The 20,080-nt window shown below is 56.0% G+C and overlaps 1 protein-coding gene across 1 annotated transcript in view; it reads right to left on the minus strand.

The window, feature by feature from the left end:
- Window positions 1-205: 205 nt before the first annotated feature.
- The window catches only part of JPH3 (junctophilin 3), a 100,880-nt gene continuing 81,005 nt past the window's right edge, over window positions 206-20,080 (minus strand). Inside the window, exons 3-5 of the mRNA XM_066348534.1 lie at window positions 9,926-10,050; window positions 6,256-7,139; window positions 206-2,391 (exon numbers count right to left, since the gene is read on the minus strand). Coding sequence (XP_066204631.1) covers window positions 2,311-2,391; window positions 6,256-7,139; window positions 9,926-10,050 — 1,090 coding nt within the window. The 3' untranslated portion in view covers window positions 206-2,310. The remainder of the gene's footprint in view (window positions 2,392-6,255; window positions 7,140-9,925; window positions 10,051-20,080) is intronic.

Raw genomic sequence — 20,080 nt, forward strand, 5'->3', positions numbered from 1 at the left:
CACATTCACCAGGAGCGTGCATGACAGAAGCAGGTCAGTGGACCTGGCCCTGGAGTGAGGTGATTGGTGCACCTGTCGGGGGAACCTGAGGCTCTGGGCAGGTAGGAAGAGCAAGCTGGCTGCAAGGAAGCTGCGAGGCCGCCTGGTCTTAATCACACTGGGAGAATTAACAGTGCGCTTTCTGGAGTCTCAGACCCAGTATATTTTCGTCTTGGTGGAGTCCACTTGGCATTCACCAGGAGTGCAGGGAAATGGCTCCACCTTCTGCGTGCAGGTGCGGAGGGGTGTTGATTTGGTTTTCACAAGTCTGTGACTGGCAGCTGGACTAGTGATGGAGATACCTAGTCATGAAACCACTACTGCGTCTATTAACGATGCGTGTTTCTGTGCCGTTGCTTTTATGTACCTAACTACCTCATGGTGTTTGCGTGTAAATATGTAAACTGCATTTGTAAGTACCATTTTGACATGCAGTTATTGGAATGTACAAAAAAAGTCTATGATCTTTACAAAGAGTTTCAAACAATTATAAAACACATATCCCAGCATGGATGATTCTTAGAGCTGCAAGGAGCAGGCATCTTTATTTGGTTCACTTCAGGTCTGCAGCAACCACTCGGTATTTAAAAAGAGGAACGGAAAATAAGATGTACAAAAAGATGTAACACCCCATTAGAAAGCAACATTCAGAAACGTATTCCTACGGATCCTCCCTCCCTCTCCCCTGTCCCCACTCCCCCAGAAGACCCCACCCCAAACCAAACTGTGAGAAGGAACGGGGGTTGAATGTATTGAATGTATAACAGAAAAATAAAATAAAATAAAACTGAATTTAACTGGAACATGCTCTAATCTTTAGTTTATTTCTGGTTAAAAATATAGCAATCCAGTGCAGTGTAGTAAAGAAATCTGCTTGAAAGGTAGCAGAGAAACAGCGAAACATAAGCAAAGCAAGGCAGTCCAGACGGGCTGCACCCAGGACAACGGTGGGGACTCACTTAGGGCTTTCCCAGTGTAAGCATGGGGGCCTTGCATGTGGATGTGCCCGTGGCCCCACAGACATGTCCACACCCGCTGGCCAGGCTGGCCCCACAGCTAAGACCACAGGGCACTGAAACATTCTAGAACCTTCAACTTCTGTTTGTAACACTGATAGAGAAGGCAGAAACACCAGGAACCTGTTTTTGTTCGACTGAAATAAGTTATGTTACATATTTTGGGGAGATGGATATGTGACGATTTCAGGAATTTTCAAGCCACTGGGTTTCATCCACATTCCTGTCCTGGGACCAGACCAGCTCTGGAGAATGAATGAGGCATCTGGAAGGAATAGGCATATCTGGGGGGCAGTTGCAGGCACAGGACAAAGATGTGAAACCCATGGGCTCAGTGACAGTGAGAGAGACGATGTCATGTAAGGGCTGTGGATGTCTGACAGGGACACAGGAGCCTGGATTCCTGCCCTACACGGTGAGTACAGGAATACCACGTGCCAAGAGCCCCGGCGTGATGGCCCAGGGCCCCACACTGCTCCCTGCCCTCCACAGGCCTCTAGGCGTCTGCAGCACAGCTCCTTGGGGTCTGGTGGGAAGGTGGGAACTGGGAGGGCCAGTGGGGGAAATAAGGACTTCCCTTTAAGACTTGGTGTTGGGATCTGGCAAGGAAAGCTGTGTGTGTGTGTGGGGGGGGGGGTGTGTGGAGACAGGGCTGGGTTATGTTTCCCAGGGAAGAGGAGACCTCTGCTGCTTGAACTAGGCAGCACGTATTGAAAATAGGAAAAGGCCCAGGCTGCTGCCAGCCAGAGCGGACCCCCGCCATGCCTCTGTCCATACTTGTCACCCACTATTCCAGCCAGAGGAAAAGCAGAGTTAACTGACTTCCCGCATGCGCCTCACAGCAGCTGCTCCCCCTGGCCGGGCACGGCTGGACACTCTGCTTGGGCTGCCTCCTTCTCCACATCCCCGGTGGGAGTCTGATGACAATGACGACGACGATGGTTTTATTTTTTTGCCGCTGATTTGCCGGGATCCCTTTTCTTTCCACTTCAAGCTGGAGGGTCGGCGTGCTGGCCTCCTTCTGCCATGCCACACAGCATAGTGTTATACAAGCAAAGAATTTTGGCTAAAATCCAAAAAACATTACCCAGAAAAAAAAGGCAAACTGTGAGTAATACCCAATCATGTTGTTCTGTGAAGCAACTCGGGAGTAGCTGTCAGGCCACTGAGTTATGATCCTTTCCTTTGTGTTGTTTTGCTTTTAACGTCCCCCTTTTGTACCCCAACTGGTGTTTTTGCTAATTTGACAATCTCATCAGATGAAAAAGTTAATAAACAAAATGGCGACTCCGATGTTCAGCAAGATAACCATGGCTACCAGGATGGGAGCTGAGCCCTAGAACAAAAGGAGAGAGAAGAGGTGAGCCCAGGCCTGGTCTACAGTGTTCTCTCTGGCTATACTCCCCCCCCCACACACACACACACAGCCCAGCCCCAGGCCAAAGTAGGAGGTCCGAGAGAGTGGGCGGATAACAGATCACTTAGGACAGTGGTTTTCATCCTTTTACCTTTGGCGGCTAGTGAAAATAGAATTACTTAGGGACCGCTAAGGCAGAGATCACTCTGAGCATAAGTGAATTCAACTAAGATCATTCAGTCTATAATCTTCATACAACATCAGGGTAGTTAACTCTCTCATGGACTGGCACAGAATTTTTGGCTGACTGGTCTACGGACTGGCAGCTGAAAAACACTGACTTAGGAAACAAACCAACCACTCACTCTTCTGAGCATGGAGCCCTTCAGAAGTCAGACTGGAGGAGGAGGCTGCCTACTTGATTCTACATCTGCAGTTACTGTTCTAGGAACTCCTATGGCTCTGAAAACTGGCACCTGCCTCCCCTCTTGTGTGCCCAGGTGTCTCTGAGTAAACATCGTCATGCCCACATTATTTTTGCCTCCAGCTTTGTGCAACTGGGATTTCAGATGTCACTGAATTTCAGGTGCAACCCACCCTGAGTGGCCCCTAAATTCAGCCTGAGACCCCACAACCAGCAATGGGAGAACCCTCTAATAGGCCACATCTTCCTCAATAAAAACCACCTGCCTGGTTGTTGGCTCAGCGGCAGAGCATCGGCCCGGTGTGTGGACGTCCCGGGTTCGATTCCCAGCCAGGGACACACAAGAGAAGCACCCATCTGTTTCTCCATTCTTCCCCTTCTTTATCTCTCCTCCTCCCACAGCCAAGGCTCCATTGGAGCATAGTTGGCCCGGGCACTGAGGATGGCTCCATGGCCTCTGCCTCAGGTGCTAGAATGGCTCCAATTGCAGCATAGCAGCACCCCAGAGGGGCCAAGCATTGCCCCCTGGTGGGCGTGCTGGGTGGATCCCGGTTGGGTGCATGCGGGAGTCTGCCTGCCTGCCTGCCTCCCCTCTGTTTCTAACTTCGGAGAAATAAAAAAACAAAAAACCACCTTCCCATAAGCTACTTAAGCTCTGTGCAGTTGCCATCCCTGGGCAGCCTGGTCCTTTCTTGCAAGCAACCTCTCCTCCTCTTGGGGGAGGCATGATTGGTGGTGGCACAGTGGACAGAGCATCGACCAGGGTTCCTAAGGTCCCAGGCACAAACTCTAAGATCACCTTTTTTTTTTAGTTGTTTTTTTTAAGACTTTATTCCATTTTTATTTCTGAAGCTGGAAACGGGGAGAGACAGTCAGACAGTCTCCCGCATGCACCTGACCGGGATCCACCTGGCACGCCCACCAGGGGCGATGCTCTGCCCCTCTGGGGCGTCGCTCTGCCGCAACCAGAGCCACTCTAGCGCCTGGGGCAGAGGCCAAGGAGCAATCCCCAGCACCCGGGCCATCTTTGCTCCAATGGAGCCTTGGCTGCGGGAGGGGAAGAGAGAGACAGAGAGGAAGGAGGGGGGGGGGTTGGAGAAGCAAATGGGCGCTTCTCCTATGTGCCCTGGCCGGGAATCAAACCCAGGTCCCCCGCACGCCAGGCCGACGCTCTACCGCTGAGCCAACCGGCCAGGGCCCTTTATTACATTTTTAGAGAGGAGAGAGAGAGAGAAGGGGAGGAGGAGCAGGAAGCACCAACTCCCATGTGCCTTGACTAGGCAAGCCCAGGGTTTTGAACCAGTAACCTTAGTGTTCCAGGTCAACGCTTTGTCCCATTGCGCCACCACAGGTCAGGCTAAGGTCACCATTTTGAACGCAGGCTCAACAGCTTGAGTGTGGGATTATCAACATGACCCCATGGTCACTGGCTTGGTTTAGCACCTCCCTCCCCATCAAGGCAGGTGTGAGAAGTAATCAATGAACAACTAAAGTGCTTCACCTACAAGTTGATGTTTCTCATCTCTGTCCCTTCGGTCTCTCTTAAAAAAAAAAAAAAACACGAATTGCCCAACACCTTCAAAGCAGAGGACCCAGCCCGCCTGGGCACTGAGACCACAGGCTCCTCTGAGCTTGCTGTCCTTGAAGCATCTCTGAGATGGGTGCAGGGGCCGCCCTCATGGACAGAGTAAGGAGCAGCACCGGAGGCCTCCGAGAAAGCGTCCCCCTTCCCTGGAGTCCCCACCTGCCCCTCAGGACCAGAGTAAGTGTAGACGTCTGGCTGGAAGACTTGTATCTCTACACAAGGAAGCTCCATTTTAAAGCACTCAGACATGCCAGCGTGGTTAAGTGGGCCAAATATAGAACCCTTCCTGCATCTTCCACCCTTGCCCATCATTCTGTTCCTAAAATAACCACATAGGCACACGTGTGCACACAGGGATGGGTGCACATGGGTGGGTACACATCACATGCACATATGTCACATACATACGGGTGAATGTGCATACACATTTCCAGCTGCCAGGATGAGGAAAATGGAGTTGTAAGTGCCAGCTGGTATTCAGGTCCCAGGGGCTGCTCTCTAGGAGGATTTGGGCACAGGGAGGGCAGAAGCATTTTAGGAACCAGCCCACCAAGAAAGACACTCCACTGGTTTCAAGGAGAAGCAGAAATGGCCTCTCGGGGGCCAGTGGGCTGTCTTCTGACTGGAAGCTTCTAAGAGGCACTACATCCTTACATCCTCGAGAGTCCTCTGGGGCAGGTAGATGCCAGCCCTGCCCCCAGGGTCACAATCTGGTCACGTGAAACGCAGGCCTCGGGCTCTGCATGCCTGTAAGGCCAGCCTCTGGTGTTCCTCCTGCACAAGTGAGGCTGTGGCCCGTGGCGCCCACTAGCAAGCGACACTGCAGAGCCAGTTGGAGTCAGCCTGGGGTCTGAAATTTGTGTGTGCCATTGGTTCTTCCTGCTGCCACCTGGCCAAGGGACTGAGGCATGTCTGCTTGACTGGGGGAGGCCACCTAGCAAAAGGGTCCCAGGAGGTAACCTCTGGCTGCAAGAGCCCTCCAGCCCCCGCACAATCCTGCCCAGGGGTCTGTCTGTTCTTTCCTCCAGCCCACCCACCTTGGGAGGAGTGCTTCTAGGCGTGTCACACCTGAGACTGTCCTCACTCCCGAGTAGCCCCAGTGCTGTCCATGGGGCTTGATTAACCTGGGTCGTCCCACAGGCCTAGTGTGGGTCAGAGGCGTCTTTCTAAGGAACTCCCAGAGAGTGTGCAGTGTCCTGGCCCACACATGGAGAACCACAGCTGTGGTAGGAAGGGGGCTGTGGAGTGGACAGCCGCACACAGAACTGCCTTCTCATCCGCTAGGAAGCAGGCTTTGTTAGAGCAGGACACCTGTGTTCTGGCAGATGGGGGGACCACAGCGCCTGACCCATGAGTGGTGGGGCCTTGGGAAAGGGACCTGACCCAGCCTGCTGTCCCACTGCCGTCTCCAGGACTGGGCTACTTCTCGGAGACGGTGCTGGTGAGGGCTTCTTACCAGGACGCACTCTCCAGTGCTGGGGAGCCCCCCGACACACAGCTGGGAAGTCTGAGCAAGCTGGGGGAAGGTCCGGGCAAGACTGGGTCCCATGCGGCCCAGTATATTTTTGGCAGCTTCCAACCTCCCAAGTGCTTTCGCTAAAAGGACCAATCCTGGGAGTAACCGTCTTGAGGATCTGTCTGAAGGAAATGCCACCCCAACCCTTGTGGTGGCTTCCTGTGGGGAGGGTCCCAGTCCTGTGGAAGCCACCACCATCACCCTGAGAGCCACTCCAGACTCCCCACCCCCACCCCCAGCTAGAAGAGGACTCTCTGGAAGTCCCAGTGTTGATGGACCTGGGCTCTCACTCCCCAGGACTGTCGGGTGTCCACTTACTGTGCTGGACTTGAGCTCGTCCCCGTTCTCCTCGTCTGACTCCAGGGCCACAGGCGAGGACTTCTGGGGTGGGGAGAAGGTGAGGTCCCAGCGCAGCAGCCGGGACTCGGCCCTGTCGCCCAGCTGCAGGCTCTCCAGTCTCTGCACTGCCGGCTCCGCGCTCGCAGCCGGCCGGACGTTCTCCTTGTTCTGGGACTTGGATCTCAGTCTCTGTGCCCCAAAGCCCCGGTCCTCGCCCAGGCCCCGGCCGGCCGCCCCCCTGCTATAGCGTCTCTTCTGGGGGTGTGCCTCCTGCCCGTGGGAGTCCACCCTCAGCAGGGGCTTCATCTCCATCTCATAGTTGCTCAGCTTCTCCTCATCCAGCTCCAGCAGCTTGGTGCCCCCTGAGCAGGGGTTGCCGGCCCGAGGGTGGGAAGTCCAGGAGAACGCAGGGGGCGACTCCGTCCGCCGCTCCCGGGGCTTGGGGTTGCCGGGCTGCTTGTGGCCCGAGCCCCGGGTGCGGAAGTCCTCCGTGGGCTGGCCACTGCGTAGGGGGCCGCTACGGACCCCCCTGGAACCCCCCGCCTTCTCCTCAGCCCAGCTGCTGCGGCCGTAGTCCCCTCCTCTGCCCTCCAGGAGCATCTGGATGTCCCCGCTTCGCTCCTCATCCACCGATACCTGCCGCGAGAAGTGGGCGACCTTGTTCCTGGAGGCAGGGGCCGGTGGAGGGGTGGCCGAGGGGCTGGCAGGGAAGCTCTGCAGGGGGCTGTCATCAGGGGTCAGGTCCGAGGGGGTGGTGCCCTTGCGGTACAGCTCCGGGCTCTCCTGCTGCATGGGCGTCCCGATGGAGATCACCTCGATGTCATCACTGGAGACCTGGTGCTTCGGCCGCTGGTACTCGAGCCCTAGGTGAAGAGGCAGTACACAGGCTGGGCTGGTTACTCACATGCTGTGTGGGGGCCCGGTCTCGCTTGAGGATGCAAGAGCACAGGCTGCAGTACAGGGGTTCCCAAAGTCCCTCCATGGACGCCAATTCCCACACCCCACGGGTGCTTTGAGGATGACCAGGTCACAAAAAGCAATGGTGGACAGCAGCTCTGGCCCCGGCCCCCTGCTGTGGGGCAGACCCAAGGCTCAAAGTGTGCAAGGACTTGGGCCCCGCCGGCTTTGTGGGGGTCTCAGGTCCCACCTCCTATAGGGCTCTCCTGAAGATGAAAGGAAGCATATGCTAGGTGACCTTCTACAGCAGCGGTTCTCAACCTTTCTAATGCCGTGACGCCGCAATACAGTTCCTCATGTTGCAGTGACCCCAAACAACCAAGAAATTTTGGTGGCTACTTCATAACTGTAATTTTGCTACAGTTATGATTCGGAATGTAAATACCTGATATGCATTATGTATTCTCATTGCCTCTCCGCTTCCTAGGCTTCTGTCCTCTGGCGCTTGCTGCACCCGCCCACTGATGACGTCAGCCAGCGCCGGACACACGTAATGCGCTGCTATGGACTGTGGAGCGTCCCCCCCTCCCCCCCTTCCCCCGCCCCTTACGCCCCGGTCGGATGATGCAATCACGTCTGCGCATGACCGCAGGCATTCAGTTTGGAACGCATGGCGTGCGTTCAAGCTGAATAGCGCTGCTGCAGACGGTAGCGGGGCTTCTCAGCGGCTAAAGCCATCGGGTAATATGTATTTTCCGATGGCTTTAGGCGACCCCTGTGTTTTGGTCGTTCAACCCCCGCCGGGGTCGCGACCCACAGGTTGAGAACTGCTGTTCTACAGGGTCTCAGAGCCTGGGGAGGGAGGCCACCCATGGTCACCAGCCCTGTGCACCCGGGGTGGCCTAGGCCTCCTGCTGGCCTGGCCTGGCTTGGCCTGTGAGAACAGGGGTGGTCTTCCCACCCCACGGTCGGCCTGGGGCTGGGCTCCCCTCCCCGTTTCTCTACTAGGACCTCTGAGCTAGGGCGGGAGAAGGCCTTGGGGGACATAGCACCGTCAGGGTGGCCAGAAATTTCTTGGCCCAGCAGGGCCAGGCGCCCCGTTTCTGAGGAGACATCAGCATGCTGTTGGCAGCACGGACGGTGGCCTGAGGCTCCTGCTCTCACCTCAGTGTTTGAGGTGCAGTGCTGACCACGAACAGTCCCCGTGGCTGCTCCACAGCAGGGCAAAGGCCCCAAGGGGAACCCCATGTGGTCCCGGATGGGGAAAGCTGAGACCCCATGAGTGCTGGGGAGACAGATGCAGGGGCTCAGGGCAAGCAGTCAGCCCCACCCCCCCCGCATCTGCACCCATCTGTCACATGGGGGTGCAGCCCAGGTGAGTCCAGGTCTCATTCAACCACCGTGTCTCTGTGGGAACAAGGGCTGGGCTGCAGGGCCCCTACCTTGGTCCCCAGCACAGAGAGGAAAACAGGCCGAAGAGTGTCTGAAGGACCACGGGGAGAACTGCCCTCCCTGGGCGGGGCCCTACAGCACTGTGTGGGAGAGCCCAGGCAGCATCAGACTCCATAACTCCCTGACCTGTCCCAACTGTGATCTGGACTTCCTGCATGTCAGGCCCCAGGTGAGCCTGGGCACTAAGCCCTGCAGGGTCCTGTGGCCTTCCTGGGAGACCATCTGTCCACTGACAGCCCTGGGGCAAGCCCTGCGGACCCCACACCCCAGAGAGGGGCCCTCCAGCTCAGCTCCAGCCCCGTCAGCCCCGTCGGCCTGGACAGCCTTCTCAGCTAAAATTAGTTTCAGAGCACGTGACATTCCTGGAAGCATCCTGGTAAAAACGCAAAGCACATGGAGCATGTGTGGCTGAATTCCAACACTTTCACCCCCTATCTTGGGTCCTCCTGCCTCCCAGAAGCGGGCCTGGCCTCCCTCAGCTGCCCCAACGGCCAGGTCCCCTACTACTGAGGCCAGGAGCTCTGGGGCTCCCGGAGGAGAGCTCGGGGTGTCCACCCTCAAACCTCAAGCGGTGCCCTGACGGAAGCGACCTCACCTGCTCTCCAGGGCTTCCCGCTGCTGAGGAAGCTTCTGGCGGCAGACTGGGCAGCTGGGCTGGGCTGGCCTGGCCTGTGAGGACCTCAGCCTCGGCCGGCCTCTCATCCTCACCCCCTTCTCCGCCCTCTCTGCCTCCCTCATGCCTGCTCCCCGGAGATAAGGATGAGAGTCCCAGCTCTGGCCAACCTGTAGTGCATGACGGAAGCTCCCTCATTGTTCCAGAGCCACCCGGTCTGGCGTGGCAGCCACTAGGCACATGTGGCTGTCTGCACTTAAGTGCAGATTAGTTCTGTTCAAATAAAACTAATGATACAGGTCCTCAGCCACACTAGCCTCAGTTCCTACACGGCAACTAGTTGTCTCGTCAGACTGAGCAGTTACAGAATAGTTCCTTTGTCACAGAAAGTTCTAGAATAACATTGGGGAAAGGGCAGGGAGAGAGACCATATATACGTACATGCAGAGCACACAGACATTCATCACGGAAAGCAGGAGAGTGGTGCACAGAAACATGAGAGATGCTGAAAGCACACGTGCTCTGACACGTGTGTCTGAGGGAGGCACGTGCCGAAGCCCCCTGCAGGAACACGTATCATCACGAAGGAGAGTGAACACGAGGTAAGGTGGCAGTGGGCTGAACCTGCTGGAATGTGGCCTTGGAGATCACCCAGCTGTCCCACCCCCACCTCACACCCGGACTCACCATTTTCCCTGTGCTGGAAGGAAGGTGAGAACTCTTTGGCAGTGATCCTGGCAATCCGTGCTTCCTCCTGGGCCTTCTGAGCCGCAGTGAGGGCCGCCTCAGCCTTGGCCCGCGAGTGGGAGGTCCTGGATGTGGAGAGACAGGGAGGGCAGTGAAGGCACAGAAGGCAGAGAGGGCCGGGCAGCCGCCCATCCCCAGAGTGGGCTGAGTCAGGACAGGATGGAGGCCCTGGTGTTTGTGCCTCCACATCACTCACTCACTCATTCATTCATTCATTCATTCTGCAAACATCACTAGGCACCAACCAGGCCAGATAGGCTGCCAGCTCTTCTGGGTACAGGGCAAACCACACCCTGGGAAGGGACTGGGTCCCACATGGAAGTTTGGCCTTTAAAGAGAGCCTCTGTCTCAGACGGAGCTCCAGGTCCTGCAGCAAGGAGTGTTCCACAAGCTAGAGGCTGAGACCCATGACTGACTCGTCTGAGTCCCCTGGGGTGAACAGGTGCTCAATGTTGACCGGACAAGAAATAAATAGCTTGGGGGACAGCTGTACCCTGCCGCACCCATGGGGGTGAATGGCCAGTGGGGATTGATGTGGGACCAGTCAGCTCTCAACAGGACGTCAAGGACATAAGGAACAAAACGCTCCCCCGGCACCAGGATTGGCTCCGGGCCTGGAGAAGGTGTGGGCCAGTCACGCTGGAGGCTGTGTCGCTGCCGAAGGATTCTCCAGACACATCCAGACGCCTGTGTCCAGGCTGCCCCCTCCGGAGTGAGCTGGGTGCACTTGTCCCAGCCCGCAGCACTGCCGTACCCTGAGCTCCGCCCTTCCACGGGAGCACAGGTGAGCTGAGGACTGGGAAGGAGCTCCCGGGAGACCAGGCTGGTCCCCGCCACTCAGCCTGGCGCTGCTGCCCCTCAGACCCCTGACACATACAGGGCCAGGCTGGGCATCCTCTCAGCTGTCATCTGGCACCTTCTAGAATCTGATATCATTAACTCGTACTTGTAGAAGAGACAGGCTCAGGGCGTTTAAGAAACTACCCCAAGTCAGCGTTAAGTGTAGTCCCCAGATGCTGAGAGGAAGCAAGTCTGCCTCCCATGGCCCTGCCCAGAGAGGAAACCTATCTCCCAGGAGCATCTCAATGTGGGTGGTGACGTCACGTGGAGCACAGGCGCGGCCCAGGGGAAGTCACACATCTCTGTGCCTTGGTTTCTCCCTGGGCCACATGAAGCCAGTGACATTCCCAACCTCATGCGTCCCCCATCACAGGCTGGGCATGGGGGACATGATGAGAATGGGTTTGCTCTCACATCAATAAATACTCTGCACACAGTGCACCAAGCGACAGACCCGCGGATGCCCCCCACCAGGGAGGATGTGGGGGCGGGGCCGGAGAGTAGCCGGATGGTGCTGCCCTGAAGCTTCTAGCTCTGGTCCTTGGGCTCTGACTTGGGGCCCCAGGGAGTGGCCAGTTCCCACCGGCCCTGTGCCTCTCTGCGGCCGAGGCACACAAGAGACCCTCCTCCCTTTACAACATGAGGCTGGCCCGGGTGCCCAAGGCAGAACAACACCATGAGTCCCTCTGCTGCACTTGCCTGGTGTCCTGGCTCAAGAGGGCACTACTTCCCAACCACAGGGACATCGAGGCACAATGAACCGCTCCCCCTCTGAAGGCTCCTCTGGACGGCCCGACCCTCTCCACACCCAAGCTGCTCACACTCCAGGCTTACCCTGGAGCCCCTCGCTCCTCGTGAGTGACTAGGCTTTCTCTTCTCCCAGTTCCACCGCGCTGACTAGAACAACGTGACTAGACCAGAGCAAACGTATGACACACACACACAGAGTAAATCAGCACGAGCACGTGTCCAGGAAACAAAGGACGCTGCTGAGGATGCCCGCGCCGCAGTCTCCAGGGTTCCCGTCCCGTTCCTCGCCCCACACCCGCCACCCACTGCGCCACCAGGAGCCGGCCACAGACGGAGGGAGAAACCTCGAGCACAAACGGAGCACGGAGCAAACGCTCTCCTTCATGGAGCTTTCTCTCCTAGAAACTGGGAAAAGGTGACTGTCACTCAGGATAGCTGCAACTCCATGCCCCTAGGGACCAGAGCTGAGAACATCACCTTCTAGAAGATTCCTTTGGAACCCTGTGGTTGTAATTACAACAGAAGAGGGGCAGGAGCCTCACGGAGACAAAGCCATTAATAAAACATTAATTATTAATACTTAATTTATATCAACAGCAAATCAATTGGATAAACCATCACTGCAGCCTTTGGCCCAACCTCATCCCCCCAGCTCCTGAGCGATCACCCCACCTGCCCAGTGCACCCCAGTGTGCAGCAGGCTCTGTAGTCCCTGAAGGTCACAGCCATGGGTTTATGAAAACGTTGGGCTGGAAGACGTGCACACGTATGCCGGGAGATGTCAGGGTTGTCACGTGAGAAACAAGGGTGGAAGTCGGATTCAGGGAGGGCCGGCGGGAGGCCTGACATCCAAGACCACATCCAGGCGGGAGTGTCAGTGATGGGGGAGAAAGGACAGGGTGACCAGGTACGCAGAGCAAGGGCCCGCGAGCCAGCTCCCGCCACTTCACCCACAGCTGTCCTGGGCTGAGGCTTAGTGAGGGGACAGCCAGAGCAGCACAGACGCCCCAGCTCGGAGACCCGGGGGCTGACAGAGGCCCTGGGCAACCCCCTGGAAGGGCTCTGAACTAGGGGCCTCTGGATGGGGCCATCTGTCCCCTGAAATTGTATTCAAAATGCTCTACCTGCTGCTCCCCCACCTCTGAAGCAGAGGTTCACAGCTCTCATCAGATTCCATAAGGCTCTGTGATGCCCCGAAGCCGAGACGACTCGCAGTCTGAACACGACAGGTCCCAAAGGAGAGAAGAGATGCCACGGCCTCTCCGGGACCGCCCGGGGGCTCTGAGCTCGCCTCTGCTGGAATGTCGTGGCTTCTCTCCAGAACTCGCCATGGGCTGGCATTTTACTTTGTTTTTGGTAATTGTTTTATTGAGATATAGCACACACTATACAATCTTCCATTTAAAATTCAGTAGCTCTGTGTATTCACAGAGTTCTGCAGCCATCCCCACAATCCACTTTTGAATACTTCTGCCACCCTGGACAGAACCCTCACCAGGCACACACGCTCACTTCCCCCCACACCTTCCCACCAGCCCCAGGCAACCTCCGGGCTACTTCTGCCTCAGTACCTGTTTTTTTATTCTGGACAAGCCAGACCTAGCCATTACTGTTGGGTATTTTTAAGTTTTCTATTTTTACTGAGGTATAATTCACACGACATGAACTGAACAAAGGTCTCTAGCGCATCGACAGGGTTCTGCAGCCACCACCTCTATCTATACGTAGTTACACAATGCCATCACCCCAAAAGGAGACCCAGACCCACTAGCAGTCACTGCACACTCCCACCCATGCCCCAGCCACGGGGGGTTCTGCGCGACACTCAGTGCTCGCGAAGCACCTCCCATCATCACGGAGTTCAACTGCGCATGACCACTGTGTGGGGTACGGGGCCTTCCCCAGCTGGCTGGGTGCCCGAATCCCAAAGACCTGGGATAATCAGCTGGCAAAGAAGTGTTATAGCTGACCAGAAGAGTGTCCCCAAAGCTGGGCCTGTCTGGGACCCGAACAGGTAACGTCCACCCTGAACTGCCTGTGCACGTTATAGCTGACCAGACGAGTGTCCCCAAAGCTGTGTCTGGCTGGGACCCGAACAGGTAACGTCCACCCTGAACTGCTTGTGCATGTTCCTATACCAAGTCTGAGACGGCCTGGCCCTCATGGGCACACAATGTGCTCATGTCCAGATGGCGGGATGCTGAAAAACAAGAATGTTTTAGGGGCTGTGAACAGAGTGTTGGAGGCAGTGACTGGCCAGGTGGTCAGGGGAGAGGGCATGGGAGGCACCGTGAGCACAGAGGCTTCAAGGATGGAGAATTTGGAAAGGCCAAGGCTAGAGATGAGCAAGCCCAGGTGAATTTGTGTCTCTGGTCACACTTGTCATTACAGCATTTATCTATATCTATCTTGTACTCTGTCGCCTTCTAATAAGAGTAGGCAGGTACCCTGGCCGGTTGGCTCAGTGGTAGGGTGTTGGCCTGGCATGTGGATGTCCCAGGTTTGATTCCCAGTCAGGGCACAAGGAGAAGTGACCATCTGCTTCTCCCTCTCCTCCCTTCTCTCTCTCTTCTCTTCCTGCAGCCATGGCTAGATTGATTTGAGCACATTGGCCCCAGCCCCAGGTGCTGAAGGGTGGCTCCGTGGAGCCTTTGCCTCAGGTGCTAAAAATAGCTCAGTTGCCAGCATGGCCCTAGATGGGCAGAAGATCTGCCCCAGATGGAGGTCACCAGGTGGATCTTAGTCAGGGTGCATACAGGAATCTATCTCCCCCTATCTCACTTAAATTAAAAAAAAAAAAAAAAAGATGCAGGCAATTGAAGCAATAACAGAATAACTCAAGGTTATGAGGAAATGAGGGGAATGAGCAGAGGCAGGAAGCAGGGGGTGAGAGTAACACAGAGTGTATGCCGAAGGGCCCAGGCCACGGAGAGGGCTGCAACTCCCTGGGGGCCAAGGTAAGCAGGGAACAACATCAGTGAGGATCAGGGTTCACATCAGCCCAAACCAAAGCTGTGGCCCAGGAGAAGGACAGCCAGGCCAAGCTCTGGACCTGGAGGAAGTCTTTCATTTAACCTCACAGCTTACCTGGGGGTTTCTTATAAAGACCCTCAACATAGGCTGCCAGGGGCATAAAGTGAGTTCAGTAAAGACAAATGGAAGAGGCCAAATGAACCTGCAGACCAGCATCTCAGGTCTGGTGTAGGGCTCAGTGCAGTTCCATGGAGATTCCCTCCCTCCCTCCTCCCTCCTCCCTCCCTCCCTCCCTTCCTTCCTTCCTTTCCTTCCTTTCCTTCCTTCCTTCCTCCCTCCCTTCCTCTCTTCCTTCCTTCCTTCCCTTCCTCCCTCCCTCCCTCCCTCCCTTCCTTCCTTCCCTTCCTTCCTCCCTTCCCTTCCTTCCTCCCTCCCTTCCTCCCTTCCTTCCTCCGTCCCTCCCTTCCCTCCTTCCTCCCTCCCTTCCTCCCTCCCTTCCTCCCTCCCTCCCTCCCTCTCTTTCTTTCTTTCTTTCTTTCTTTTCTTTCTTTTCTTTCTTTCTTTCTTTTCTTTCTTTCTTTCTTTCTTTCTTTTTCTTTTTTGAGACAGAGAGTCAGAGAAAGGGATAGACAGGGACAGACAGACAGGTATGGAGAGAGATGAGTGGCATCAATCATTAGTTTTTCATTGTGACACCTTAGTTGTTCATTGATTGCTTTCTCATATGTGCCTTGACTGGGGGGCTACAGCAGACCGAGTAACCTCTTGCTCAAGCTGGCGACCTCGGGGTCTCGAACCTGGGTTCTCCGCATCCCAGTCCGATGCTCTATCCACTGCGCCACCACCTGCCTGGTCAGGCCAGGGAGATTCTTTTTAAAGTCAAGCTTGGATGGCTTGGGGCAGGCATCTGCCCTGACAAGAATGTGAGAACATTCTCTACCGCCTGCTAACAGCAAGTCTCCATGATCCATGACCAACGCTGATGAATATGGAATCCAAACAGAGCTCTGGATTAAGAGATCGAACTGACCACTCTGCTGAGAGGGGGCAGCAGAAACATGGCCCAATTGAGGAGGGAAAGACAGGCTGGGCCAACTCAGGACAGAATGAGCAGTTGCCAGGCTGCAGGAGGAATGGGGAGCTATGAATGGTTGTTGAGGAGCGGGGGTCAGAGGCCTTGGAGTGACAGCGTGTGCCTAAGACCACAGCAGACCTCAGCATGCTGGACTGGACACGGCTGCTCAGAGAATGAAGTTATAGTGAAACATGAAAGTGGGCTTTTGGATTTTTTTTTTCATTTTTCCGAAGCTGGAAACGGGAGGCAGTCAGACAGACTCCCGCATGCGCCCAACCGGGATCCATCCAGCATGCCCACCAGGGGGCGATGCTCTGCCCCTCTGGGGCATCGCTCTGTTGCATCCAGAGCCATTCTAGCGCCTGAGGCAGAGGCCACAGAGCCATCCTCAGCGCCTGGGCTAACTTTGCTCCAATGGAGCCTTGGCTGCGGGAGGGGAAGAGAGAGACAGAGAGGAAGGAGAGGGGGAGGGGTGGAGAAGCAGACGGGCGCTTCTCCTGTGTGTTCTGGCCGGGAATCGAACAGGACTCCTGCACGCCAGGCCGACGCTCTACCGCTGAGCCAACCGTCCAGGGCCTGGATTTTTTTAAAGTAACAAGTTTGATGGCTCCTCAGAGAAATAACATGAACTTCTGTTCATTATATGAGTGCCCACCTTATATAGAGAACTCAGCTTAAATCCTCCCCAAACCAAGCTAATGGGGTGTCATTCCAAAGCATTCAAACCTGTGTGTCGTCCCCTCTGGTCCCGTCCTCACTGGACATGCGTAGCTCAGGGGTGGCAGACCTCCCTAGGTGGGGAAAGGGTCCAGAAGTTCGAGCAAAGACTATGGTTTCACCCCACACGCTTCAGTTCTGTCTAGAACCCTTGGAAATAAAGACTGCCCCCCCCACCCCGCCCCCCCCCCCCACCTGGCTGACCCTTGGCGAGGCAGGTCTGCTTCCGGGAGACCACTGCACACGGCATCTTCGGGGCAGCCCCAGGCTCCGCGGGATGGCAAGGGATGAATCCCAGATGGAGGCCTGACCTGGAGCTGGAGACTTGGCTGCCCTTCCTCAGAGCCTGCATGGTGGGGCGTGCCCAGTCGTTCTGCTCCGCAGGCCCTGCGGACCTGTCACCACAGCGCCCGCCGACCCGCCCTCAGTGGGCGCCTGTCACGGACATCCCGAGACTGTGCACTCCTGGACAGGAGGGCATGTTGCTCCCCACCTGCCCAGAGCCCCCCAACACTCACACAGCACAAGTGAGCGAATGGGAAACACCCCTGAAAGGGCCACTACTGGTTTCCACAGCTTCGCTTAGTAAAAATACCACAAACGTTAATTCACCAACATCATACGTGTATTTACATACATACGTTCACACATATATAAAAAGAATATGCTGTGCCAACCCTAAAATAAAATTAAATCAAGACAAGTGCGTTTAATAGAGAAGAAACCCTCCCAGTGCATTGCAAAGTTAATTTTAAATGAGACTTTCAGTAACAGTTCAGGAGGGGAAAGCCCTCTGGCTGACACTGCAGAGTGGGGGTCAGGACGGCCACTGGCCGTGGGGCCTCCTCACTCGCTGGGCCACACCACCAGCGGCATCTCAATCACCTCAATCAATTTGGACCTAAGGTCTGTTTGACGTGAAGGTCAGCACAAACATCTGGGCTTCCATATTTCAGTGGTGGTTGGGCTTCGTCAATGATCCCAGTTCTCTTCCAGCTCCCCCCACCCCGTCCCCAGTGTTAATTAGGGCCCGCACCTCCACTCCCACTCCCACAACCAACTCGAATCCCAGAGAAGTGGCCGTGAAAACCACACTGGGGTTCCCGTGTTGCTGCTGACCCGAGGATGGGGAAGGGGTCGGGCTCTCCAACATGGGAGGCTAGTCCTTTTAGGCAGCTCGGGGGACGGTTATGCAACCTCAGGGGTTACAGATAAGTCAAGGTCACAGATGCACAAGATGTAGGGGCAGACGGAGCATGGGGTGACCTACCCATGTCCTCCTAGGTCCACACTTAGCACCTGAACTGAACTGAATGGTACCCCCCCCCAACTTTATCCTCTGGAACCTGGGAATGTGATCTTAATTTGGACCTAAGGTCTGTTTGACGTGAAGGTCTGCAACGTTCCATCTTGGGTCTCCGTAGGACAAAACGTCTGGGCACCCAGCTGTCAGCAGTGCTGGCGACCAACCAAGGGACTAAAATGGGTCTGCGGGTTGTCTGAGAGTCTCCGCTTCTCACCACTCATGCTTGTACTTGGCACTTGCTGGACACCTGCCATGTGCTCACTGCAGCCCCAGCGCCACAGAAAGAGGCGGAGCAGACAGGAAGCGCGCAGAGAGGATGGGAGGCGGCACAGGAGCCGTGGGACGCGGAGGGGGTTTGTGCTGGGCCCCATCGTGGAGGGCTCGCCCTCACTGGCCCTCAACCCATTCCAGCTCAGAGGTCTCCCACACACTGCAATGGGACACCGGGCATTGTCTCTTAAAGTGCTCATGCTCACATCCATGACAACCCTACCACAGGCACGGGTAGTATCACTTCTCTCTGACAAATGAGGAAACCGCAGCATGAACCTCTCTCTGGGCTTCCATATTTCAGTGGTGGTTGGGCTTCGTCAATGATCCAAGTTCTCTTCCAGCTCAGAAAAGTGTCAGGAGTCTAGGATAAAGTGACTGCTCCCGAAGGTATGTGACTCAGGATATTGTCCTCTGCAGCCACATGCTTTGGGAGGACCGTGTATTGGGGTGAACAGTGTCTCCCCCACAATTCACCAGAACCTGGGAAGATGCCCTTATGTTGAAATAGTACAGTTATAGTTAGTTCAGATAAGGTCATACTGAATGAGGTTGGGCCCTAAATCCAGTGACAGGTGTCCTTATAGGATGAGGGAAGTCACAGAGACACACATAGGGGAAGCAGTCATGTGAAGACAGAGACAGAGACCAGAGTGGTGTGACCACAAGCCAAGGGATGCCTGGAGCCTCCGGGAGCTGGAAAAGGCAGGAAGGATCTTCCCCAGGAGCCTCTGGAGGCTCTCAGCGAGCTACAGACACACCCGGGCCCACTTGGGCCCACCTAGGAAGGTCCCCTTTGCCAGGGAAGCAGCGGCCGGTTTGGCACCCCGAGTGCCCAGGCAGTGCATGGCTGGAAGCAGGCCTGAGACAGACACACGCATTTCTCAGGCCACATGAATGTCCATCTTGCAGAAGTGGAGATGTGCTTTGGGCATATTTAGAGGGAAAAGCACCAACCAGATGTCAGGTGTTATGAGGTCCTGCCTCACCCAGTCCCTCCTTCCTGACAGCCCCACAGTCCCAGGCAGCTGCGGGGATTCAGGCCTCGGTGTTGCTGCTGAGGCCCCGAGGAAGGAGGGACAGGGGAGGAGTCTGGTCTGCCTGAAAACCAGGGGGGCTGCCCAGGCTCCCCCCCCCACACACACACACAAGGCCATGACCAGGCTCCGCATGCACAACTCGGGCCCACGGCCTGCGGAGGCAGACAATACCCTCCAGAGCTTCCACTGTCTTCCTTCCCAGCAGCCTTTGCGGTGGACCCTGTGACACCTCAGAGTGACCCAGGACAGATCACACTGGAGAGGTCCTCTGGACTTCGTAACTGCCAACTCCTCCCTCTGTTTTTTCAGTTTTATTGAGGTTTACTCATATAATACACAATTCACCCACTTACAATCTGGTGGTTTTTAGCACATTCACATTTCTATCTCCCCTCTGAGAAACCCTGCACCCATTAGTAGTCACTCCCGTCCCCGTCCCCCTGCCCCCCCCCACTGGTGGCAGCCACCAATCTACTTCCTGCCTCTAAGGGTTTGCCTGCCCTGGACGTTCTGTAGAACGGAATTAGACAACGTGTCTGGTTTCTCTCCCTGAGAGTCACATTTCTGAGGGTCAGCCAAGTGGCAGAGTATGTCCGTGCCTTCCAGGGCTGAATGGCACCACAGCACGGCTAGTCCCCGTGTGGTTTATCCAGTCACTCATCGGGGGACACTTGGCTGCTCCCACAGTGTGGCGACTGTGAGTTCTGCTGCGAACACGGGTGTACATGTTTCTGTGTGAATGTGATGTTGCTCCCTCTCCACGCCTTTCTTTGCTTTCCGTTCCTTCCCTCTCCTGGCTCCTCCTCCGCCTCTCCTCCCAGTCTTCTCTCTTCTCCTCCGTTCCTCCCACTGCCTGGTCCTTCCTCCTTTTCCTTCCCTCACTTGGCCCCAAGTGCCACACAGGTCTCGGTGCTGACCCCCGCTAGCTCCGTCTTGGGGTGTCAGGGGCGTCAGCTCGCCGCAGCCAGACCCGCTGTTCAGCTTGAGCTGAGCCTGAGCCTCCCACAGTCTCATCTGGACACTAGCGGCTGCCTGGGGCTGCTGGGTTAGAATCCCCGCTGCAGAGCTGGCTCCCTTATTGTCACCAGGGGGCAAGGCAGCTGGGCGGCAAAGCACCCGCAGGA

The sequence above is a fragment of the Saccopteryx leptura genome, chromosome 9, assembly GCF_036850995.1.
Source record: "Saccopteryx leptura isolate mSacLep1 chromosome 9, mSacLep1_pri_phased_curated, whole genome shotgun sequence".
Classification (NCBI taxonomy): Eukaryota; Metazoa; Chordata; class Mammalia; order Chiroptera; family Emballonuridae; genus Saccopteryx; species Saccopteryx leptura.